The 26,800-nt window shown below is 38.0% G+C and overlaps 1 protein-coding gene across 3 annotated transcripts in view; it reads right to left on the bottom strand.

Moving 5' to 3' along the window:
• The window catches only part of Amn1 (antagonist of mitotic exit network 1 homolog), a 38,223-nt gene that overhangs the window by 3,841 nt on the left and 7,582 nt on the right, over nt 1–26,800 (bottom strand). For 2 of the 3 annotated variants that reach the window (XM_077798776.1, XM_026415241.2), the window contains exons 2-6: nt 20,625–20,757; nt 12,469–12,613; nt 8,055–8,272; nt 7,222–7,278; nt 6,087–6,198 (exon numbers count right to left, since the gene is read on the bottom strand). In XM_077798776.1, the coding sequence (XP_077654902.1) occupies nt 6,087–6,198; nt 7,222–7,278; nt 8,055–8,272; nt 12,469–12,613; nt 20,625–20,666 (574 nt within the window). In that variant the 5' untranslated portion in view covers nt 20,667–20,757. The remainder of the gene's footprint in view (nt 1–6,086; nt 6,199–7,221; nt 7,279–8,054; nt 8,273–12,468; nt 12,614–20,624; nt 20,758–26,800) is intronic. The other variant, XM_026415242.2, reaches the window with a different exon arrangement.

The following is a 26,800-nucleotide window of genomic DNA, read 5'->3' as shown; positions in this document are numbered from 1 at the left end:
GTCTCAAAATAAAATATAAAAAGAGTTGAAGATGTGGTTCAGTGGTGCCTCTGAGTTCAGTCCCCAGTACCTGCCGCCCCCCCCCAAGCAAACAAGCAAAATTAATAAAAGTCATTATATATGAACTTTTGCATTACAATCAGATCTCCTAATTTTATGATTAAACATTACAGACAAGGTAAAGTTGAGACCCACAGAAGCTAAGTGATTTATTCTAAGTTTTGGACAGATGGCAGAAGACTGGGGATCACTACTCATTTCACTTACATTATTAAAAACTGGGAAAGTCACACTGGGAAAGTAACATTCTAATACCTTACTTTCCTATTCTGTGATATTAAGGATCAGAAAACTAAGATATAATAATATATAATGAAGGAGTTGGCTAGGTCAATCAAAAAAGTGCTAAAAACTGGGAAATGCTGGAGTAAACAAGGTTAAACAAGTTTCTTAACTATAGTTTTTCTTGGAGACTTTGATAAATTAACATTCATTATAGTGGTATGTTAAACTATGCAAATTTTTTGGATACATAACCCTTTTTTTGTCATATGCTATACTTGTGAATATCTTGTAAGAGTGCCATATCATGCATGTAACTATAGTGAATCTGAGGAATATCAAAGCACTTGAAGGAAAAAATATGACCATAAGGTGGCAGAAGGACACTATGATCTTTATTTGGGCAACACTTCGACAGATTTGCATTCAGAAAGTCCCTTTTGGGTAAAATTCCATTGTGTATAAATGCCACATTTTTAATCCATTCATCTACTGAAGGTCATCTAGGTTGGCTCCACAGTTTAGCTATTGTGAATTGTGTTGCTATAAACATTGATGTGGCTGTGTCCCTATAGTATGCTGTTTTTAAGTCCTTTGAGTATAGACGGAGGAGAGGGATAGCTGAGTCAAATGGTGGTTCCACTCCCAGTTTTCCAAGGAATCTTCACTGCTTTCCATATATATAATATACACACACATATATCTCCCTTTTGGGGATTCACTACTCAGAAAGAATAAGGTAAGGGAATTACTGAAGGATTGGAGAGAGGATTTATATGGTATGTTGTTCATCAACAGGGAGTGTCTAGTTTAGATCATTAAAAACAGGAGCAGTGGCTTGGGGTCTTTTGTAACCCTGGGTTTTATCTTTCCTATGTATTGTAGATATTGGGTGTACTTTGCAGGGTCTGCAAAGCAGGCAGATTGTAAATGTCTAAATATATGTTTATTTAGCTATTTTTAAAACAACTGGATATGTTAAAAAATCAAAAAAGTTTGATATTGGTGCCTTTTTTGTTTGTTTGTTTTTAATTTTGTGATTCTGGCAATTTATCCTAGGACCTTGTATGTGAGAGGCAAGTGCTCTACCACTCAGCTGTATCTCCAGCCCTTTTTATTTTCATTTTTACAGGATCTCACTAAATTGCCCATGCTGGCCTTGAACTTGAGATTCTACTGCCTCAGTCTTCCTAGATGCTGGGATTAGAGGTATATACCACCACATGCAGCTTTCCATGAGGTTTTTGATAATGATTTTAAATAGTCTACCTAAGAATAAGTTTCTGGTTGATTGTATACATTTTTTTCTGACTTGATATCTATTAAAACTAGAAGGAAAAACACCAGTTATTTTCAAATAGTAACCAGAAAGATTATCAAGGTAAAATTAGGAATGATTAATTTTACAACATGTATAGCCAAGCTATACAAGACAAATATAACAAAAGATTAAAACAGAACTATTTCACTAAAGGTATTCTTTCATTACAAAATGAAATACATGTGTACAACCTACACATGATTTCCAAATGTATGGCTGAAAATAGATTTTTGAATCCATGGTGCCTCATCCATTTAAAAATAGTGTTTGCCTAGTACAGTGGTGCACACCTGGCTAAGGCAGAAGGATCACAAGTTCAAAGCACTCTAAGCAATTTAGCAAGGCCCTAAGTAACTTAGTAAAAATAAAATAAAAAAGGCTGGGGATGTGGCTCAGTGATTAAGCACCCCTGGGTTCAATCCCTGATACAGAACAACAGCAACAAAAACCCAAACCAAAACAAAAACCCCAGAGCTGGGTGCAGTGATGCACGCTTGTAATTGCAATTACTCGGGAGGCTGAAGCAAGAGAATTGCAAGTTCAAGGCTAGCTTGGGCAACTTAATAAGATCCTGTCTCAAATTTTTAAAAGGGCTGGGGAACATAGCTCAGTAGTAGAGTACCCCTAGATTCAATCTCAATCCCCACCCCCACCACACACACACACACACACACACACACGTATTAAAGTGGAAGGGATGAAGAGTTCTAAACTGAAGAAACATTTCTTTGAAGACAGATGTGAATGGAGTATTAGTATTGAGGGTGCTTTCTCTTCCCTGCAAGCCTAGTGAATAGAATTCTAAGGAGATCAGTTGGAGAGTGTGATTTGTCCTTGGAGCTTGTGAGACATAGTAGACTAATATCAGAGTCATAACTAAGAAAAACAAAAGGGCAGAAAGTTAAGGTGATAGTCCAGGTAGCTAAACAGGACTGAGGTTGGAAAATATCTGCATTCCTTTTGTCTAAAGCATGTGCTTCCTACAGACAGATGTGGGCAGGTATGGAGTTGCCTTATATTTTCCCTTTGAAAACAACTTAGATGGCTAGGCAACCTCAAAAGAAAGATACTGAAGGTATATTGCCAGGTGCTTGGAGGCAGAAGAAAACACTAGCTCCTGGTCAGAACAGACACATTTGCTTAAATCAAGATAACTACAAACAGGAGATACCTATAATAATGAGAGGAGTGGTAGAAAGTAGGATTTGATGAACTTCAAAAGTACCTATAGATCAGGTTCAATTCTCCCACACAGCCTGGGGTGCTGACCTGAGATCATAGCAGTAATGGAAGACTTTGATTACTTTACCTCCTTCCTCCTGCCCATCCCAGTCCCATCTTGACTGACATTGATGGGGCCAGAACTATGGCTGGGGTAAGGCAGAGGAGGAAAGGGAGAATCATGAGATGGAAAAATCAAGAAACTAATGATGTCCTCTTTCCTCCTGTAGCCTTTATACCTACAGCAAACCTGAGCTGGGAAGCAAGAAGGTGTAACTTGAAATTATTTGGAATTCAATACATTAGTATTAAAACCTAAGACTTTTAAATTATTGAAAAAGAGGGTTTTAGTGATATAAAATGACAAGGTATTAACTATAAAGGCTGGGATATAGCTCAGTTGGTAGAGTGCTTATCTTGCATGCACAAGGCCCTGGGTTCAATCCCCAGCACACGCTCGCGCGCACACACACACACACACACACAAACCAAAAAAACCTATAAAAAAACCTATAAAACAGTGATAAGAAAACACAGTGGTGGGGTGGTACTGGGGTTGTAACTCAGTGGTAGAGAGCTTGCCTAGCATGTGTGAGGCACTGGGTTTGATTCTCAGCACCATATAAAACAAACAAACAAGCAAACAAATGAATAAAGGTATTGAGTCCATCTACAACTAAAAAAATATTAAAAAGAAAACACAATGACAGGCTAGGGCTATAACTCAGTTAATATAGTGCCTGCCTTGCATGCACAAGGCCCTGGGTTTGATCCCCAGCACCACCAAAAAACCAAAAACAAAACAACAACAACACAAAACAACTCACTGGCACTAGTTTGTGATTTCATCTGGCAATAAGGAAATACTGGCCCCTTAAGAGCAGGTGTGTGATTAAAGTAACACAAGAAAAGTAAGAGTCAATTTAGAAGTACCCCTTGCTTGTTTAGTGTATTGGTTAAGGATATATATAGCTCAATGGGTAGAATTATAAATTTTTAGTTGGTGTGCTGCAAGAGTCCATTGTTAAAACTGACATTTCATATACTGTGGTCTCATCTATAAAAGAATAGCCTACCTGGAGGTGGGGGGGTATGGGAGGATTAGATGAACTCTAGATAGGGCAAAGGGGTAGAAGGGGAAGGGAAGGGGCATGGGGGTAGGAAAGACGGGGGAATGAAATGGACACCGTTACCCTAAGTACATGTATGAAGACATTAATGGTGTGACTCTACTTTGTATACAACCAGAGATATGAAAAATTGTGCTCCATATGTGTAATATGAATTATAATGCATTCCTGCTGTCTTATATACCAAATTAAAAATTTAAAAAATAGCCTACCTATTAGAATACAATTTTCTGGTGTTTTTAATGACCAGAGACCCTGTTTGCCTTCTCAAAATCCCTACGACAGTGTAACGTACCCAGCCTCAGTTCTAGGAGTTTTTCTGGTTGTAATCATTTCCTTAAAGTAATTTTGAATTTTTAATAAGTTGAAATCCTCCACATAACACAAAATTCAAAAGGTACAAAAGGGTATACCTATTTCTTACCTATTGAGGACTTCTTCCTATTCTTTCCTGCCTATTACTCTCCTCTAGAGATAATCATTATTATTATCATCATCATCATCATTAGCAGCTACCAGGGATTGAAGCCGGGGAGGGCAGGGCTTAACCACTGAGCCACATCCCCAGCCCTGTTTTATATTTTATTCTAGAGATAGGTCTCACTGAGTTGCTTAAGGCCTTGCAAAGTTGCTCTGGCTAACTTTTAACTCTCATCTTCCTCCTGCCTTAGCCTCCTGAGCCACTGGGATTACAGGTGTGCACCACCAAGCCTAGCAAGATAACTATTACTACCAATTTCTTACAGTTCCTTTTGGCTCTTGAAAAATGAGGCTATAGTCTTCATTAAGACAGGCTGTTCAGGGCTGGGGTTGTGGCTCAGCAGTAGAGCACTTGCCTAGCAGGTGCGGGGCTCTGGGTTTGATCCTCAGCACCACATAGAAATAAATAAAGATATTTTGTCCAACTACAACTAAAAAAAACCAAACCAAACAAAACAAAACAAAAAACCCCTGGCTGTTCAGCCAGGCTCTGTGACATACACCTGTAATCCCAGCAGCTTGGAAGGCTGAGGCACAAGAATTACAAGTTTGAGGCCAGCCTTACCAACTTAATGAGACTTTGTCTCAAAGTAAAAACGATAAATAAAATGGGCTGGGGATGTGCCTCAGTGGTAAAGCACCCCTGGGTTAAAAATACATAAATAAAAGACTAGCTGTCCAAACATTAGAAAATATGATCAAAGTTATCAAAGAAATTTCCAGGATAGTAACTTGACCTAGGGGAAAAACTATTGTCACTATAATTAGAGAAATGAGCTGGAAGGACTAGATATAATTACTAATTCACATGGAGATCCAGGTTATGTTAAGGTATGAGACCCACTAGGGGGATAATGTGAAAGGGTTGAGGTACCATAAATTCTGGGGTAGGATGAAATTGAGTCTCATGGCTCCTACGTAGGCCAAATGAGTTATGGCTACTTTGTTCTTCAGTGAGGAGCCACATTAGCTGGAGTCAAAATTATACTGAATATTAGTGTCTACAACCTGATGAAATAACACTTAACAGGTCATTTAGCATATGTCACAAATGTAATAATTTAAAATTGAAATTTTTATTGTCTCCATCATGTTTAGTATCATGACCACAACAATTGTTGCTGTCATCATCCTTATATAGTTAATGTTTATTGAATACTAACCAAACCATCACTACCACCACCACCACCATTATAATTATGACTAACATTTATTGAGTTCTTTCAATGTGTGAGGTACCACATAAAGAGTTATCAGGTAGAGTCAGGCATGGTGGTCTACACCTGTAATCCCAGCTACTCGGGAAGCTTCAGATGGGAGAATTACAAGTTTGAAGCCAGCCTTGGCAACTTGGTGAGATTCTGTCTCAAAATTAAAAAAAAAAAAAAAAAAAAAAATTAAAGGGACAGGGATGTAGGTCAGTGGTAGAGTGCCCCTGGGCTCAATTCCTAATACTGGGAAAAAAAAAAAAAAATTGGTTTTAGGTGATCATCATAAGTAAGCCTATGAAGAAGATACTGTTATTGGACCATTTAATAGATAAGAAAAACTGTATTAAGATGAGAAAAAACAGATTAAGTAATTTCCTCAACGTCACACAGTTAATAAAAGACAAATCCAGGATTTAAACATAAGCAGTCTATCAGACTAACCTGTTATTAGGGGGCATCCATGGAAAAGTAATATTTGTATCTGAGGACAGTAAGTAAGGACAGCTTTTACAGCCTCATCAGTCAGATTTACACAACCTGCCATATGAATCTCCTATGTAAAAAAAGAAAAGAAAGTCAAAAGAAAAAGTAGATCCATAATACAATACACACACACACACACACACACACACACACACACACACACACAAATAACAATATAAGAAAAGTCTGGGAAATACTCTGATGCAAAAAGAAACAAATATCTACTTGAAAAAGAAAACTATATAGAAAGGACCACATAAGTCTTAAATAGTTTGGAAAGTAAAGCAGCAATAAAAGTTAAATGCTCCACCATTTTATAAAGCAATTTGGCAATATCTATTAAAACTGAAGACGTGTATACTCCAGAACACAGCAATTCAAATTATAAATGTCCAATACAGAGAAACTCTTCTACATGTGCACAAGGAAATAATTAAACATGCCCACTACAAAAAAATATTTACAATAGTAAAGAAATGGAGAATTGGTTTAAAATATACTTTATTAATAAAATAGAATAAAATAAAATACTTAAAATTAAGAAGATGCAGTGATGCACAGTTGTAATCACAGCTACTAGGGAGGCTTAGGCAGGAGGATTGTAAGTTTGAGAACATAGTGAGCAACTTAGTGGAACCCTGTCTCAAAAAGGGGATGTGGCTCAGCAATAGAGTGCTTGCCTAGGATGCATGAAGCCCTGGGTTCAATCCCCAGCACTGAAAAACAAAAAAACAAAAAAGAGTGAAGGAGGGGATGAAAAAAGGTCTATGAAATACCTAATTTAAAAGGCTTGATCTTCTATTGCTTAGAAAATAATTTCTGAGCAGGGCATGGTAGTAAACACCTGTAATACCAGTGACTTTTGAGGCTGAAATAGGAGGATTGCAAGTTTGAGGCAAGCCTCCACAACTTAGCAAGACCCTATCTCAAGATAAGAAATAAAAGGGGTTGGGGATGTAGCTCAGTGGTAGAGTAACCCTAGGTTCAATCCCTAGTGCTACAAAAAAAAAAAAAAAAAAAACAAAAATTAATAAAATATGGGGATAATGTAAAATTCAGTTGCCATCATCTCTTAGAGATATTTAAAAATTACCTCTAATTTCTTGGCACATAATCCACTCACAAGTGCAACCACACCATTGTCAGATACCTAAGCAAAGGGAAAAAGACACAGCCCATAAATGGAGTGAAGGAAGTAAAATTTTCTAAAATTTATTAATCATTTAGAGAGTTTGTCTTCCATTCAGCAAATGTGTCTTTTAGACATACATATCTCTCACCTTTGTTGCTTAAAATAATTAAGTATACACCAAATTACAATTCTTTAACCAACAAAAGCATAAAGTGGTCAATAATTTCAATAATAACCAAAAGAATTATGTTCTTCTGATTAGTTATGGAAATACATTGGGCCTAAGTAGCCCTCAAAAAGACCCTTATCATAATCAAACTTCTCCAGCCACCTCCCACCATAATTAAGTTTTTGTCAGCAAGATTTTAGAGTGTCAACAGAATTTCACAGGATTTCTTCAGGGACCTTAATGGGGTTTAAAGCTTCCTATTTCTTGTAAATGCTAGGTTTGTAGAAAAAAAGTGTGTGATAGACTCTGTCTCAAGAGAGCTCACTGTATAAAAGTTACTATTTCTGTTTTCTGTGGTAAAAACTTGTGAAACTCTGTCTAGCCTAAGAACATGGGACAAACAATAACTGTTATGTACCTGCCCACTGTCATGTAATCACTCCACTGAGTATAAATCTAAAAGAATTTTCAGATCCAGGGTCCAGAGATTTTTAGGCATTAACCCCTCCAGACCACTGAAGCTTAAATAAACCTGCTTCCTAAAAACTTCTCCGGTGTCTAGCCTCATCTGTCCTACATTAGGCCAACACATAGTCTATATGTTTCAAGTCCATATTTCACTTACCTGAGTAGCTGAAAAGTCAATACTCTGCAAAAATGGGCAGTTTTTTCCTAATGCGTGTAAGGACACATCAGTAATACTTAAGCATCCACCTAGATCGATAATCTTGAGCAGACGGCAATTGAGTGCAAGAGCAAGGACTCCTTCATCAGTGAGATTGCAGCACCTTTTTAAAATAGCTTCATGGAGATATGAACAAGATGAAGCCACAGCTTTTATCCCTGGGGGACAACATAATATCAATGAACTATATATGTGTGTATATATTGTGAAATTAAACATTCCCAAAGAAACAACTGTGATAGAATTTCTTCAGGCAAGCAGCAGATGGACAAATTCTTCTCACTAGGAGATATCAACACAGGCAGGCTTATGGGCGCCTATAAGGTAAGACACCAAAGGCTTATTTTTGTCCTTTAGAAAGCAAGCCATTACTCCTGACTTTTGCATCTGACTTACCATTCTCATGTTTGGGTATATCTTCCAGAATGTATAGACTTAACTGACCATCTATAGCTTGACAAAGTAGACTGACCTTGACTTCCTCAATCTCCTAAGATGTAGTAAGACCATCTCATACCAGTGGTCAAAATTTCCCTGCTTTTTACTTCAACATGCCTAAGTAATAACCCCACCAATGTATTTGCCAAGTGTTGTGATTTACAGTTACCTTTGTTCTCTGTATAAAAGTTGTTATAGCTCCTTTAATTTGGAACACTTTTTCAGGGCAATTTGAATCAGTACTCCTGGCCTAGGTCACTTACATTTGTCTTAGAATAAACAATTTTCTTATTTCCTTCAAAGATGAATCATTATTTTGTATCAATAATATATATGTGCATGTGTATGTGTTATATATGAATGTTTGGTTAAATACTAATTAGTAATAGAAAAAAAAAAGAAAAAAGAAAAAAATAAATACTAATTAGTGCCTAGAAAGCCTGCAGTGAGGACTTCAAAAAGATGTGATAATGAAGGAAATGTAGAGAGGAAGCTGGCCACTTCCCTTATCTCCAATCATTAGGTGAGAATCTAAGCAAAGTGACCTTGTTGTAAAGGAAAGGAATGTACTCATAAAACATCTAAGGACTTCACCTGACATGCAACGTAACCTATATATATATTCCCCCTGCTTGTAGGTGTAGGGTGACCCTCATTGTATCTTGGCCCACTGCTGCCTAGGAGTGTGTAATAAAATGTCCAAAATCTTGCTGTTGAGTCCTCCAACTTTTTTTCTTTGGGGACCGTAAACAGTATGCTGGGGCTTCTGCAGTCCTAGAGCTGAACAATGAAAAATGTGACTGATTTTCATTTTAGCCACCACCAATTGTACATTAGCCATTTTCAAAGTGGTTCACCTGTTACTGGATTTAAAAGTGCTGGCTGCCTGTCCTATCATAGGTCAGTTAAGTTGAGAGACAAGGTGTTAAGGCAAGCGGGTGACTTAATTAAAAAAATAGGAAAAGCTGGCTGAAGGAGAAAGGTGATTTGTCACAAACAAAGCCCTTTTTAGGGTGGATGGGAAGGAGACAGGGTGTGCTCAGGGACACAAAGGGCTTTTATAGGGAGGGAGAAGGAGGAGCAGAGTAGGAAGGCTATGAACTGGTGAGGTTTTTGACAACCACAGTGTGTGTCTCCTTTCTTTTCCTGGTCAGAACATCTCACAGGACTTTGACCTCCTATAGTTCCTGTAAATTTTTTTTCTTTTCTCTTTCTCTCTTTTTCTTTTTATTTCTTTCTGAGACTTCTGTAAGTTAAACCTCAAAGCTACTTACAGATATAAAAATTAAGGAAGAGCATGGGGCCTTACAATGGGCCATCAGATGTTCTGAGTCTTGTGAATCTAAAGACTTAAGCCAATGCAGTGGTAGTTTACACCTGTAATCCTAGCTATTTGGGAAGCTGAGGCAGGAGGATGGCAAGTTTGAGGCCAGCCTGGTCAATTTAGTGAGACTCTAATCCCCAGTACCACCAAAATTATAAAAAACTTGAAAAAAAAAAAAAAACAAAAAACAATGAAACACTTAGCAGCTAAAGATTTTTGTTTTAAGAAAAGGATTATGGAAGGTGGAAGGGCAAAAGAGAGGGGGAACAAAGGACATATTTATTTTTCCAGTGATGTTATCTATCATTATTCAAAGCCCTTTTGAGATGTTTCAGGAATTCTCTAGGCTGTAGTATATTATTCAGAATATATCTGCAATTAATGACAAGGCTTTTTTGTTCAGAAGTAGATTTACTTTTAGGAAGTAGACAATAATCACTCAGAACCAAATTTGATGGTTAAATAGTAAATTATTTCTCTTTTGGTTAAAGCAAAAATTTCAAAATAGTAAAGTTAAATAAAAATTTAAATTTTCCCAAAGTTTTAAGTAATTGTCTTCTTGCTTATCCTTAGGAATCATAGCTATGTTACTGAAGGCAGGGTCCTTGTCCCCAGTGCCAATTCAGTAATGAGGACATGGTTTTGAGAAAAAACAAAGTTTTATTGCTTTGCTAGAAAAGGAGAAATGTTTCTTAAAGATTGGTCCTTGTCCCTGATGCCAATCCAATAACAAGGACCTGGTTTTGAGAAAAAGGAAAAAGAAAGTTTATTGCTTTGCTAGCAAAGGAGAAACAGGGGACTCCTGTCCCAGAGGCAATGATTCTTCCCATCAGCAGGAATAGGGAGCTTTTAAAGAGGTAATTCAAACATTATATTCCATGTGTTATCTGTCTTTTTGGGAGTGGTTATTTCTGAGATCTTCTGATATCGTCCCCAAAGTCTGGATTACTTCATTCCTCAAGGACAGATAAATATGCCTAAAATGGGGAAGAAAGGTAAACCTATTTCCCCTGAAATTAGGGAAGGGGAGAGATTAGAGAGGGACAGGGCGAAAGGAGGAGAAGAAACATGTCCATTTAAAAAATAAGTTGCAGGAGCAGAGCATCAAGCATAAAGTAGATCACTGTTACAGCTAGACCTATATATTCTCTCTTGCCTCACCTTAACTTGGATTTCTTTCTTTCTTTTTTCTTTTTGTAGTACAGGGGAATTGAACCTAGGAGCACTCTACCACTGAGTTACATTTCCAGTTCTTATTTTTTGAAACAGGTTCTCACAAAGTTGCTGAGTCTGGCCTTTCAACTCTCCAGCCTCAGCCTCCTGAGTTGCTGGGATTACAGGGTGTGTACCACCATGTTTAGCTAAATTTGGATTTCTGTTCTATCACTATGCTTCTTCTTTGTCAGCTGGGACCAATCTTATGTTTCACTGAAGGTCAAAAAAAGAGAGAATTCCTTAAATCAATTAAATAGATGTAAATGCGTGCTGGATACTCATACATAATGCTATACCACATAAATAAAAGGAATATTCTTCAGATCCTGGGACCTTCAGTCACCACAAACACTGTAGAACTGTGACTAGGTACCTTTATGGGCAACACACACACAAAAGGGAAGATGGTAAATTCATGAATATGTAATTTTTATTGTTTTCATATTTTTTTTTGGTACTGGGGATCTAACCCAGGGGTGCTTTACCACTGAGCTACATCCCCCACTCCTTTTTAATTTTGAGACTGGCTCTCATTAAATTGCTGAAGGCCTTGCTAAATTGCTGAGGCTGGCCTCTAATTTTTAATCCTCCTGTCTCAGCCTTTTAAATTGCTGGGATTACAAGCCTGCTACATCACACCAGGCTTGTTTTCCATATCTTAAGAAAGAATGATTATTTATTTATCTGCTTCTAGAAGGGAAGTTGAGGTATAAGAAGAAATATAATTGGTCTTTGTCTCTAGTTCCCACAGAGTCTCTAAAACCCTTGAAATTTCTTGAGTGTCTCTTGTTATTCATAATGAGATATTTTGATTATATTTGGTTTAATGCTAATGTGGTAACAATGTGGGGCCTCTAGATAGTCTCAGGATGCCTCCAGAAAGACCAAGTGATTAAATCAAGAGCTTGCGAATCCAACCACTGACCTTTGGGAGAGGGGGTGGGGCAGGTAAACTCTATAACAACTCTTAACCACTTGGGAAGCTGAGGCAGGAGGATTTTGAATTCAAGGTCAGGCTCAGCAATTTAGTGAGGCCCTAGGCAACTCAGTGAGACCCTGTCTATAAGTAAAATATAAAAAAGGGCTGGGGATGTGGCTTGATGGTTAAGCACCCATGGGTTCAAACCCCAGTACAAAAAAAAAAAAAAAGATGCTTAGGGCCTTGCTAAATTGCTGAGGCTGGCCTCCATCACATTAGACATCACATAAGCTTCATAAAAGATACAGATGAGCACCACATGCAGAGAAGGATGGGGGAGGGGTCATAGTGCTCCCACCTCTCCCAGGGGTGCCACCCTCCAGGGACTGTTGTAAGTTTGGGTATCCAGAAGTTTCCTGGGTTTAGTCTACCCATTTATTCACTGATAATAAGCATACCTTCTGATGTTATAGAAACTCTTTCTCCTTCTGAGGAATTTATATTTAATTTTTTCAGTTTTTTGCATTTACACAAGTGTAGGAGAGCAGCATCTGAGATATCACAGCTCCGTAGATCTAGAGCTTGGACATCAGGATGTAAAATCTGCAACAAATACATGATGTTGAGAAATGAACTTTTCTATAAATATAAACATTTATTCCATAGTCAGGGTTTTGATGATCTTAGCAGACAAGTGGTTAATGGAAAATACAGCAAAGAATGCAGAAATATATACATGTGGAGACAGATATGTAAAGCAGGAAAAAAAACAGGTCAGCTTCCAGTTAGAGGTACAGACTCAATGCATCCAAAGTCCTAGTCAGGATGCAAGCACTGCTGAGATTGTCACAGGAGAGTGGGAGCTGAAGCTTTAAACATTCGTTCTTTTGTTCCCACAAAAGAAAATCCAAAGACACTGAAAGTCAAGCAAGAGAATTTATTATAAGTGAAAGTAAAGTAGATGAGAAGTGAGAGTAGGGTGAAAATAGAGTAAGGCTCAAGCAGAGAGCACGCTCATGGAGAGAGTGGGCTGGCTTTGAGCAAAGGATCACAAAGGAAACAGTGTTGTTTTCAAATTTATTATTGTTAGATGTTTGCTTTGAAAACTGGGGACTACTTTTTGCATTCTTTGCCAGTCAGGTGTTCAAATTTTCCTTCACATCAGATGGGTGGTGAAGTTTTTGACCCTAGTTGGTCCTCTCCAAAACAGTCAATAGTGGCCATCCTACTCAGAGGGGCTTCATCTACAAGCACATCCTGTTAATGTGGGTATTGAAGTCAATGGTTGGTCAGAATTTGCCTTAGTGCACCTGCACTATTAAAGAAACCTCTCGGGGCTGGGGATGTGGCTCAAGCGGTAGCACGCTTGCCTGGCATGCATGTGGCCCAGGTTCGATCCTCAGCACCACATACAAAACAAAGATATTGTGTCTGCCGAAAACTAAAAAATAAATATTAAAAAATTCTCTTAAAAAAAATAAAGAAACCTCTCTTCTGAGATATGGTGGTGGAGTTTTTGACCTTAATCGGTCCTCTCTGGAACTATCATGGTGGCCATTCTATTCAGGGGGGCTTCATCTATAATTCAATCCTATGTTAATAGGACCAGTGATGGGGTCAAAGGCTACCTTACTGAGCCTGCACTACTAAAGAAATCTTCCTTACCATACACGGACACCTATAGCCTTAATTCCTGATTTCACACCAACCTCAATGGACCCTGTCAAGAGTCCATTAATTCTTTTCTTTTAATGTATTTCTTCAATTAGCTCCTTTTGCTTACATTTATTTTCTACAAATCACCTGACACCATTTGCTTTCTTACTCACTTTGAAAGTAGTTTAAAGACTCTAAAAGTAATATGAAGAAACACTTATGACCTTGCCATGCATTTCATTGCTCATTACTAGCTACTACCCAACAGAGATGACTGGTACATTGTAAAGACCCCTGGATCTGGAGAGGCAAAACCACTGTTACTGAGTGATTCTTTCTTCTGGAAGCTCCCAACAGTCATTAATAACTCTCCCTATGTGAGTCTTTGCTAGCGTGTATATCTTGAGAGAATAAAAAATGAGTTACTGGACTGGGGATATAGCTCAGTTGGTAGAGTGCTTGCCTTATGCATGGGGGTGGGACCCATGTCCTTAGTCTTGTACAAGAAGGACTGTCAATGACTTTGAAATTTTACAGAAAGAGGAATGAAGGCAATGGTGGTGGTGATGGTAGTGGTGTTTCCATATAGCTGGAAGAACTGCACACCTGCTAAAGCAGGTGATCTTGACTGGTTATGGTCTATCCACAATTATCTCAGGATTGGTCAGGTGGGAACTTTCCCCTAAGATAGCTGCTACTGCCTGGAGGATAGCTTCCACTCGTTACATAATGTTTATCAGATCTGATTTCACATTTGCTCAAAGCCTGTGATCATAAGGAAGTAAACTCTGATGATGGTATTCTACCACACAACTAGTGCTGTGACTATATTGTTCCTGGAATTTAAGGTGCCTGAGTGAAAGAGACAGATGAAAAATGGAAGCATGCCTTTAATCTTGCCTTTAGCCACCCATTGGACATTTGCAGGCAAAAATGAAGAGTCTTTAAGTTTTTGTTATAAACGATTACAGAAACATTTAGGAAATATTCCAAAAAGATTAAAACAAAGATGTGTGTAACTTTGCAACAGATGTCATATCTCACTTTTGGAATAATTCTACAAAAGAACACTTGTAAGCACGAGAATTAGAGAAAGAACACCAACAACAATCAATGTTTGCTTTTCTTATTCATCCCCTTTGCTCCTTTATGTTTAGATACATTTAGGTTTAAATAAATGTTAAAGATTGCCATAAAATAAAAATTTATGTCTCTGAAGTGTAATATGAAGAAATAGAAATGAAGATGGTGAAGAAAACAATTCATTTTCTATAGTATCATAATAGTCACATGTAACATTTTATCCATCAACAGAATCATCAACAATAGGAAAGTGGGAATATTATTCTTCCTCCATAGAGCCAACCAGATTGCCACTGTTCATGTTCAAATGCAGGCTAATGAAAAGAAAACAAAGGTACCTCAGGTTAATGTAGAAGAAACACTTGCCACAGTCTGGCTGGGCACAAGATCACGAGCCACTCACAGCTTTGTAGATTCAAACAGCAATTCTTTATTCCCGAACTCACACCGGCCTCTACAAACACGTTCCGGGGAAATCCAAGTTCTGCAGCCCAATTCACATCCCAAATACTTTCTCAATTCCATGAGAAGTCAACGGGAACTCAGGCAGCAGGAACGCCCTATTCCCAGCAGGAATAACCTTAAACCTGGAACTGCTTTAAACCCAGATTGTCTTAAACCGGGAACGCCCTAAACCCAAGGAGCCGGATACTTCCTAAAACCTGCAGGATACACCCTAAACCTGGATCCACCCTGGTCCTTGAGCAGGGTCACCTTTCTCAAACACACATGCAATGTCACATCGAATTTCCAAGGCAAGTCCATTTAACATGGGGAACGCTGGCAAGGAAATTTCGATGCGTCATTCCTACTTGGCAATGGCCCTCAGCAAACACTGACACACTGAAGCACAATGACAATATAGTCACAGCACTAGTTCTGTGGTGGAATACCATCATCAAAGTTTACTTCCTTCTGATCACAGGCTTTGGGCAAATGTGAAACAGAGCAATTAGCAGTTCTCTGTAGACAGTGGTAATGGTGATGGTGATGGTGATGGTGGTGATGGCTGCAAACCAAATCTTTAAAAGTAAGAAGTATAGAAACTATTAACTAGTATTTTCAATTTTTGAAACACAAAGGACAAAAATGTAAAAGATAACACAGGAGTAATATCAAGGGGAATAATTTACTATGCTAACAAGCTTAAAAAATGAGGTGCTAAAGGTGAAGTCCTAATTTAAGGAGCTATACTGCAGTGTATGGTGCCCGGGGCTCCAATCCCTCTCCAGGTCTCCTTCATCAGCTCAACAGGGCTGATACAGTCTGAGAGTCCTTTACTCTTGTTACTGTCAGGGGTTAAGTGCTCACAAGTCAAAATAAAACATTTGGAGAACACTATATTTCAAAAGAAAAACTATACCAATTTCTGATTCCTAATTCAGTAACAAAGGAATTAGAGTAGATATTAATACTCATAATAATATTCTAAAAGAAACAAAGGAAAGAATATTGTAAGATAAAGCAAGAACAAGAAATCATAAAATGGTAAACTAAAAATAGTAGGTATGAAAAATAAAATGGTTAGAAAAAAGAACAGCTTAGATGAGATAAAGAGACAAGCTGAGGAACAAATCAGCAAGTTAGAAGGAAGTGCAAAGGATGAATAGAAAACATAAAAGTTAAAGAGACTAATTTTTGAATATCAACGTCATGCCCAATTAAAAAAAAAAAAAACCCAACTTATTTTTCCTTTTTTCCCCTTTAACGTTCTCATACTGGAGATAGAACCCAAGGCCTTCAACATGCTAGGGAAGCATTCCACCACTGAGCTATATTTCCAGCCCACCCTCATTTTTAAATTTTAAGATAGGTCACTCTCTAAATTGCTGAGCCTGGCCTTGAATTTGTGATTCTCCTACCTCAGCCTCCAGAGTAGCTGGGATTATAGGCATGTATCACCAAGGTCAGCCATTATTTTTTTAATATCAAGAAATGTGTTAATTTCCTATGCCATCTATTCCTGTTTTTGCTATTTTAACACATATAAGTTAGCTCATATATTGAAAAGGTGAGTTGAGTCATTTGTGATCAAGTGTTGAAAATACATTCTTTATTCTAAACAGTTGTTAAGAACAATCATAGAGCCAGGTACAGTGTAGTACACCTGTAATCCCAGTTACTCAGGAGGCTAAAGCAGGAGGATCACAAGTTCCAAGCCAGCAACTTAGTGAGGCCCTAAACAACTTAGCAAGAACTTGTCTCAAAATAAAAAAATATAAAAATAAAAAGAAAGGGTGGGAATGTCACCCAGGGTTCAATCCCTAGTACCAGTAAATAAATAAATAAATAAGAAAAATCACATATATAACTTGAAAAAAGTCTGATTTTTTACTCTTATTTATTTATTTCTTTTGCAGTTATAGATGGATAGCATGTTTTGTTTTTATTTTTATGTGGTGCTAAGGATCAAACCCAGTGCCTCACACGTGCTAGGCAAGTGCTCTGCCACTGAACTACAGCCTCAGACTAAAAGTTTTATTTTATTTATTTATTTAGTACTGGGGATTGAACCTAGAAGTACTTTATTACTGAACTATATTCCTTGTTCTTTTTATTTTTTGAGACAGGTTCTCATTAAATTTCTGAGGGCCTCATTAATTTGCTGAGGTTGGCCTTGAACTTGGAATCCTCCTTGCCTGAGCCTCCCAAGTCACTGGGAATATAGGTGTGCACCACTGCTCCTGGCTTCCACCACCTTTAATAGCACTGTCTGAGAAGCTAACCTAGGTTTATTTGCTAGGGATGTCAAAACAAATTACCACTAAGTGGGTGGCTTAAAACAAAAGAACTTTATTTTCTTGCAGTAGTGGATGCTAGACATCTGAAAACAAGGTATCAGCAGTGTAGAGCCAAGAGCTCTGAGGGAGAGGCTGTTCATGCCTCTCTCATAGCTTCTGGTAAGGCCCAGCAATCCTTGCCACTCTTGACTTCCAGGTGCAACACTCCAATTCTGTCTCCATCTTCTTATGGTGTTCACACAGTGACTCTGTGGTCATTTTCTTATAAGGATGCTAGTCATATTGGATTTGGGGCCCACTGCACTTCAGTATAATCTCATCATAACTAATTACATCTGCAAAGAACCTATTTCAAAATAAGTTCATGTTCTGATGTATTGGATGTTACTTCAACTTTTGTATGTGTGTGTGGGGGGTGCTATTCAACCCATGATACCACCTAATAGTCATCTGAATATCCAGGAAAATGTAATATTATTCCATCTCCTATTTACTATTAATTGAAGCAAAGATTCTAATTATTTTATAAATCTGTAAAGTAAGATGATAACTTTTAGAAAATTTATAAATACAAATATTTTTCTTAGAGAAACAGAGAAAGCTCACTAAGATTTCCGTTCAGTTGGGTGTGATGGCACATGCCTCTAATCCCAGCAACAAGGCAGAGGCAAGTGGATCACAATTTGAGGCCAGCCTTAGAAATTTAGGGAGACCTTGTCTCAAGATAAAAAGGACTGGGTAAGGTTCCTGGGTTAAATCCCCAGTTCCAAAAAGGAAAGGAAAAAAAGATTTCTGTTCAGGCAGGTGTGGTGGTGCAGGCCTCTAATCCCAGGCAAAAGGCAGAGGTAGGAGGATCATAAATTAGAGGCCAGCCTCAGAAATTTAGGGAGACCTTGTCTTAAAATAAGAGAAAAAAAGAACTGGGGTAAAGTGAATCTATGTTTAATATCCAGTACCACCATCAAAAACAAAACAACAACAACAAAAAAAACAGTTTCTGTTCAGTAGAAAAGACAGCCTTAGTGGTTAATTTGATTTTTCTTTAAGACATTTTCCTTTCTTTCAATGTTTTTAATTTTTAATATTGTTTTTATTTTATTTTATTATTTTTTTTTAAGAGAGAGTGAGAGAGGAGAGAGAGAGAGAGAGAATTTTTAATATTTATTTTTTAGTTCTCGGCGGACACAACATCTTTGTTGGTATGTGGTGCTGAGGATTGAACCCGGGCTGCATGCATGCCAGGCGAGCGCGCTACCGCTTGAGCCACATCCCCAGCCCTTAATATTGTTTTTAAAGTGTGCTGGAGATCAAACCTGGGCCTTGCACATGCTAGTCAAGTACTCCACCATTGAGCTACACCCAGTGCCAACTCTTTCTAATTTTATATCTAATATAGTAAATTTACTTCGGCTTTTTTGAGTCTTGTTTATTTATGCATAGAGAAGTGGATATCAGTTTCTTGAATACTCTTGAATTAAGTTTGCATTTCTACTAGTTCTTTTACTAATGAGGTATTTAAAATGTTGTTGGCACATGTTTACTATTTGTGTAACAAACATATTTTTAACTTTTTTTTTTTTTGGCACCAGAGATTGAACCCAGAGGTGCTTTACCACTGAGCCACATCCCCAGCCCTTTTTATTTTTTATTTTGAGACAGGGTCTTCATAAATTGCTTAGGGCCTTGTTAAATTGCTGAGGCAAGCTTTAAACTTTTGATGCTCCTGCCTCAGCCTCCTGAGCTGCTGGAATTACATACAGATCTGTATTACCTCACCCAGCTATTTTAAATATTTTTGAATTATATTTTACACATGGAAAAGAACAGAGCAAAAGGATAATTTTATATAATCTTTCAGAAATTATTTATTGAATGTAAAAAAGTATGAACCTTCTTTTTCAACAAAAGAAAACAACCAACCTTTACCACTTCTACTGACCTAGTGGTGCTCTCAGTTTTAAGTTCATATGATTCTCCACCCAACACATTTTTCAGCTCTGAAAAGCTGTAATCCTCATAAAACCACTACAAGTGGTTACTTTTTCCATTTTACAGTTCAGAGAACCAAGGGTCCATATAAGAAAAAGTGGCAAAGCCGGAATATTAATTCAGGTTGGAGGTCCTTGCTATACTCACTTATAAAAGTCAATGAAAAAAGCACATATGTCCAGAAGATAAGCTGGGTTTTAGGGTAAAGGAGTCAATAGAAATTAGCAGGAAAAAGTGAGGTATCCAGAAAAATGGGACTAGTTCAGGAAAGTGATTTTTTTCTTTTTTTGGTGGTACTAGGGATTGAACCTAAAGCTTCGTACATGATAGGTGAGAGCACTATCACTGAGCCAAATCCTCAGCCCTAGAAAAGTGATTTTTAATTGCTGATAATTGTCTATGAGTAGATTATAGAATCAATTTAGTAGATTGTGATAAATATTTTTAAAAATAAAACAAGATAAAAATAGAATAAAATAAAATAGAAAATACCAAAGCATACTACTCACCATCTTGTATACATAAGTGTGATTTGTGAACTGGAGTTATGATGAAACATGTATTTCTTATTCCAAGTCTTGATTACAAGTTTTAAACTTTTTAAAATCATAGATATACAGAGTAATAGCACCATGAAGATAAGGGAAGTAACTGAAAGAATAGTGAAGAACATATGGGCATTTTTATTATCTGGAGGGGAAAAAAAATTCCAATGCTTTATTATTATTATTCATTTATAGTGGGGATGTAAATCTAGGGATGCTTTACCACTGAGCTGAATCCCCAGCCCTTTTTATTTTTTTGGTACTGAGGTTTGAACCTAGAGATGCTTTACTGCTGAGTTAAATCTCTAATCCTTTTTACTTTTTTGAGACAGAGTCCTGCTAAATTGTCCATGCTGGCCTTGAACTTGCAATTCTCCTGCTTTAGCCTCCCAAGTAGCTGGGATTGCAGGTGTGTGTGCCATGTGCCCAGTACTCCCCAATACTGGAAATATTTATTATATTGTAAAATTTTTACTAATCCTACTATATACCATTCTATTCATACTATATACTAATCCTACTATATATCATTGCTCCAAGACTCTAAAACCATATTTTAACAGTAAAATAGAATTGCTTTACAGTTGTGAATACTCTTACCTCACTTATATTTGAATCTGTTATCTGCCCCTGCAAGCTCATTATGTTAATCAGTCTATCTTTTATGCTGGGAGGCAAAGGCTTAAGGTCTGTGATATATCTGGAAATATTCTCGATGAAGCACCAAAGGCATCTGAAATACAAATACAAAATAATAAATTACACTATGCCTGTACTGGTTCCCACATTTGTCAGTATTTCTGTTAGTACTTAGCTCTTTCATAAAACAGTGTATACTTCTGGCAGGGAGGGAAGATATTGGGGATTGAATCCAGGCGCACTTTACCACTGAGCTACACCCCAGTCTTTTTTTTTTCCTTTGTTGAGACAGGGTCTTGCTAAATTGCTGAAGCTGGTCTTAAACTTGAGATCCTTCTACCTCAGCCTCCTGAGTAGCTGGATAACAGGCGTGCACTGCCATGCTTGGCTAGTTATTCTCTTCCTAATGAACAATGAACATTACTATTGTTTCTAGGATATGTTTTTTTTTTTTTTTTAAAGAGAGAGGAGAGGGGGGGGAGACAGAGAGAGAGGGGAGAGGGGGAGAGAGAGAGAGAGAGAGAGAGAGAGAGAGAGAGAGAGAGAGAGAGAATTTTTTTTTAATATTTATTTTTTAGTTTTTGGCAGACACAACATCTTTGTATGTGGTGCTGAGGATCAAACCCGGGCCGCTCGCATGCCAGGCGAGCGCGCTACTGCTTGAGCCACATCCCCAGCCCTCTAGGATATGTTATCATATATAGTCAGAGTGTTTTCCAAAAAGTCTATAAAATTTCTTTTTCTTTTCCCCAGTACTGGGAAGGAACCCAGGAAAAGTGTGCTACCATTGACCACAAGCTACATCTCTAACCTTTTTAGTTTTGAGATAGGGTCTTGCTAAATTGCCCAGGCTTGCCTCTAACTTGTGATCCTCCTGCCTCAGCCTCTTGAGTAGATGGGATCACAAGCATATGTCACTGTACCAAGCTCTCTAGTGAGTTTTATTTCAGTTATTATACTGTGTGTGTGTGTTGCTGGGGATTGAACCCAGGGCCTTGTGCATGCAAGCCAAGCACTCTACCAATTCAGCTATATACCCAGATATATATATATTAATACTGGAGTTTGAACGCAGTGGCACTCAACCACTGAGCCACATCCCCAGCCCTATTTTGTATTTTTTTTAGAGATAGAGTCTCACTGAGTTGCTTAGCACCTTGTGGTTGCTGAGGCTGATTTTGAATTCCTGATCCTCCTGTTTCAGCCTTCATAAGCCACTGGGATTGCAGGCATGCACCACTGTGCCCAGCCAGAATGTACAGTTGGTTCTTAAAAAAAATTTATCTTTATTGATTTGATCTATTTGATAAGACTTTGTTATCATACCTTGTTTTGCTTCTTTTCTTTCTAAAGCCTGAAGTAAAAGTCACATAATACTCAATTATTGTAAACCATAATATTCAGTGGCATCTATTCATTCATAATGTTGTCCAACAATCATCTCTACCTAGTTCCAAAACATTTTTATCATCCTAAAAGAAAACTCTTACCTAGTAAAGAGGCAACCACATTTCTCTGTTTTCCAAGTACCTGACAACCACCTATTTGATTTTTGTCAAAAGCTTCTACTTAGCCTAACAGGGAATTTTTTTTTTTTTAGTGTAATGTTTTTGAGGTTCATCCATATTATAATCCATATTATATCCATCCATTATATCAATATTCCACTCTTTTCATGACTGAATAATATCCCATTTTATGAATATACCACATATTGTTTATTGATTCATTATTTTCTACCTTTTGGCTATGTAATATGTTATGAATATTCACAAAAAACTATCTGAATACCCAAATTCTGTTGGGAATACCTAAGAGTATAATTGTGGTAATTCTATATTTATCTTTTGGAGACACTACTAAATTGTTTCCCCCTTTACTTCCTTTATCATGATTCTTTTGTTGTTGGGACTGGGGATTAATCTCAGGTGCACTTTACAACTAAGCTATATCCCCAGTCCTTTTCATGTTTTGAGACAGGGCTTTGCTAAATTGCTAACGTTCCCACAAAGTTGCTGAGGCTAGTCTTGAACTTGCCATCCTCCTACCTCAGCCTCCTGAGTTGCTGGGATTACAGGCTTGTACCACCATACCCAACTATATATATATATATATATATATATATATATATATATATATATATTTTTTTTTTTTTTTTTTTTTTTTTTTTAAATTTCCTATGGTACTGAGGGTGGAACTCAGGTGCACTCTAGAGCTATATCACCAATCCTTTTTACTTTTTGAGTTGGGGTCTTGCTAAGTTGCCCAGGATGGCCTCAAACTTATGCTCCTCCTGCCTCAGCCTCCTGAGTCTCTGGTATAACCGGTATGTGCTACCACATCCAGCTGGATCCTTTTGTTCTTTGAGCATATTTATAAAACCTTCTTTGAAGTAGCAAACAATTCTGAGAAATGAGATATTGTTTTCCCCCAAGAGAAAAGGCAAGTTTACTCACTGCTTGTTATAAAATAGGGTATTCACCAACCAAGGTCAGTTTTCCTCTACTGTAATGCACCCCCAATATGTGCAGGCACCCATCTGAGCCCTTGGTGTCATCACCCATGCAAGATTTGATGTAAAAGGATGACTAAAACAAACATACAAATACTCCACTCCTGGTGCTTGCTGTTCCGAGTAAAAATTTTTGTTGTCTAACCTAGGAATCTTGTTTCTTCTGCCAGCCTCCACGAAACAAAGTAACACCCTAATCTATATATTGTATAATATAAAATCAAATCCCAGATCTGATAGTCTGGCAGTGAAAAAATGGATGCTGATAGAAACATGACTTTATTGAAGAGGAAAGTCAAGGATCTTGTGGGACAGCTTGGGGATTTGAGAAAATGCCCTGGATCTGGTGTCAAATGCTGTCACTCAGAGTTAGGTAAAGACAGAAGGAGAAAGGGTACTCTGCTGTTTTACTTGTGAATAAAACAAGCTGCCTTAATGTTGTGTTTGCTATTGTTCACTCTCCTCCATACAGAAGGAAAAAGGGATGCTGTTAGAATTGGGTAGCAAACCATGTGGCTCCAGTTTAAAGGTAATATGAGCATGGGTTTTAAAGCAATTAAATTCTAATGCTGAAATAAATGATGTTATAAGTGATGACCTAGTATTTGAACCAAAAGCATTAGCAATTCATGTGACTGAGCCACAGGTGGAAGTGTCTCAAAACAGAAAGTGAAAGCAAAGCTTCACCTAATAGTGCAAAGCCAGCTGCTTAAGTACCTGGTTTTTGCCACAGCTCGATGTGACTGGTGAGGAACGCCAGGATGCTGGGTGTAGGGGTGGTCAAAATTACTAGGATTGTGGAGTAAAATGCAGCAGTGTTTGCTAGGGCAGTGAGAAAAGGACATCTGGGCCCTTATGCTTGCTGAGAGGTATCCTGAGGAGGAAGCAATGTCCTTACTTAGGCAACAACCCTGTGGTGGGGACTAAGGAAAGAAAAGTATCCTTATTACCCTCGCCATCCTCTGCGAGCTAGCCTTTCCCACCACTGCATTTCCCACACTCCCAGTTGGGTAAGGGTAGTCTTCTCTTGGCTGTTGCTTTAATTTATTACTAGTGTACACATTAATCTTCTTGGTTTCTGATCCCTTAGCAGAAAATGGCACCATTCAACTGATGGTGTCTGGGTAATGTTCTCAGTGGGGAAAAGAAGCTAAAGTGGCTTTGTGGGTAGCATTCTTTGGCTCTATCAGTGTATTACCAAAAGCTAATCCTTGTCCTGCATGCCATACCTGAAGTCTGAATTATATTGTTTTTGTTCTATGGTGGGTGTGTGCTCAAGGACAGCTACCTCTGCCTAGGATGGGGAAGAAAAGTAGTCTTGTTTTCCCTGAGGTTGGGAGGAGGAGAAAGAAAAGAGAAAAAAACATGTCCATTCAAATAAGCTTCAGTGGCAGAGCAGCAAGGCCTATATTCAAAGCATGAAGTGGTCCACTGTTACAAATATCCTATTATGGTTTTCACTGATGCCTGTGTAACTGGTGTTCATATGTTTTACTTTCCTGGTCCATGAATGTCAGAGTGGCTTCTCCTGTTCCAGGACTGCCACCTGTAAAGAAGTAATAAGTACCAGATAGTTTACCCTCCAAGTTATCTTCCAGTCTTCTCCTAAGAAATTCAGGAAAAAGGGGAAATCACAGCTTTAACGACTTAAGCAGCAGAAGCATTCAGACAGGCCCTTTTCAAATATAAGATTACTACTTGTACTGGGGATTGAAACCAGGGGCACTCTATCTTTGAGCCACATCCCCAGCTCTTTTATATTCCATTTTGAGATAGGGACTCACTCAGTTTCCCAGGTTGGCCTTAAACTTGTGATCCTCCTGCTTCAGCATCCTGAGTTACTGGAATTACAGGTATGTGCCACCATGCTGAGATATACTCTTTACTTATTTTTAAAATCAATATATTTTTAGATGTGGATGGACCTTTATTTTATTCATTTATTTATATGTGGTGCTGAGAATTGAACCCATTGCCTCACACATGGTAGGTGAGCGATCTACCACTGAGCTACAATCCCAGCCCCATACTCTTTATTTTTTAAGATGCCTATTAATCAGCTTATAAGCTTCTGTTGTAACTGAATGCCTGTACATGAAAGCTGTGGCTATTTAGTCTGATATCAGTATCTTGGGTAGATCAACTAGGACTCTGCACATAACAAGGGGAGAACCGAACAGGTATTAAATGGCATATTCAAGAAAGCAATTGACCTGACCTTCGTGGAATCCTATTTTAATATAAAACAGTGACAACTTTGGAGCTGCTCTGATACTCTTATCACCTGAAGCAAAGTTACTAGCTCACTGGGGCTCTTGACTCAAAGAGTTTCCTATGTATGTCTGGGCCTAGTTTACTGGTGGTCTGGCTCCATTGAAAGTGGAAGGTATTTACTAGGTGTCAATCAGTAGCTGTCCAGCCAGAATGATGGCTTTGGAATAGACTGCAGTATGGGCTAGTTGAGGTATATAGTAAACTGTTACTCTTGTCTCTAGACCAAATCTGGCCCATTCCCTGCTTTCATAAACAAAGTTTTCTTGGGACACAGTTATGTCCATTCATTTATACAGTGACTAAAGCTATTTTCACACAATAATGGCAAAGCTGAGTGGCCTCCATAACTGAAAATATTTACTATACTATTTGGGCCTTTACAAACAAAGTTTGCCAATATCTGCCTTAGATAAAGACAATATTCCCAAAGTCAACAGATTATATTTTTTTCTGATTCTTGGACTGTTGCCAGTAATCTAATCACCTTGTCTGTCTCTTAGAAGAAGAGACTATCAGATTAAAGATAACTCTCTTTAGGACTGTGAATTATGGAAACAAATAGCAGCAGACAGACAGGTATACATAATTGATGTAGCCACCAAGTACCCTCCTTCCCCGCAAGAGCTTCTTGTCAGCAAGATTTTACAAAAAGTGTCAAAAGGATTTCATAGGGTTTCTGCAGAGAGCTCACTGTGGTTTGAAGCCTCCTCTTTGTTGTAAAATCAGGTTTCTCTTTTTTGTAAAAGCTAGTCTACAATCAAGCTTGTTGCTGTGCTAGATGCTGTCTCTGTTTTCTTGGTTAAAAACTTGTGAAACCTATGTCTAGTGTAAAATATGGGACAAAGAGTAATAGTTATGTGCCCACCCACTGTCATGTAACCACCCACTATCATGTAACTATAAATCTGAAAGAATTTCCAGACCCTGAATCTACAGATTTTTAGGCATTAGTCCCTCTGGGCCACTGTAGCTTAAATAAGCCTGCTTCCTGAAAATTCCTTCAGTGTATACCCTCATCTGTCCTACATCATGATAATAATTCATACTTTAATGGAAGGACTAGAATTGAACTACTAATTAAACATACATCATTTCTACCACTGTTCCAGGATCCATCCTCATACTGAACAAAGCATATATCTACTACCATGGCCTGGGAATGAAGTAAAGATTACATGTATCTGGTACCAGTGCTACCACTGCATGCCAGTCTTGTGCCTCCCTTCAAAAGTCAGTGTGTTTGTCTCGTAGTGAAACAGGCCAGGTTGCATAAGGTATCAGTCCCTCATGCTCCTGATAATCTAACTATATCAAGCTTTGAATACCCCCTCTATACACTTTGAGGCTATCA

Source organism: Urocitellus parryii, chromosome 5 (genome assembly GCF_045843805.1).
Source record: "Urocitellus parryii isolate mUroPar1 chromosome 5, mUroPar1.hap1, whole genome shotgun sequence".
Classification (NCBI taxonomy): domain Eukaryota; kingdom Metazoa; phylum Chordata; class Mammalia; order Rodentia; family Sciuridae; genus Urocitellus; species Urocitellus parryii.
This window is presented reverse-complemented; position numbering and strand designations above follow the sequence as displayed.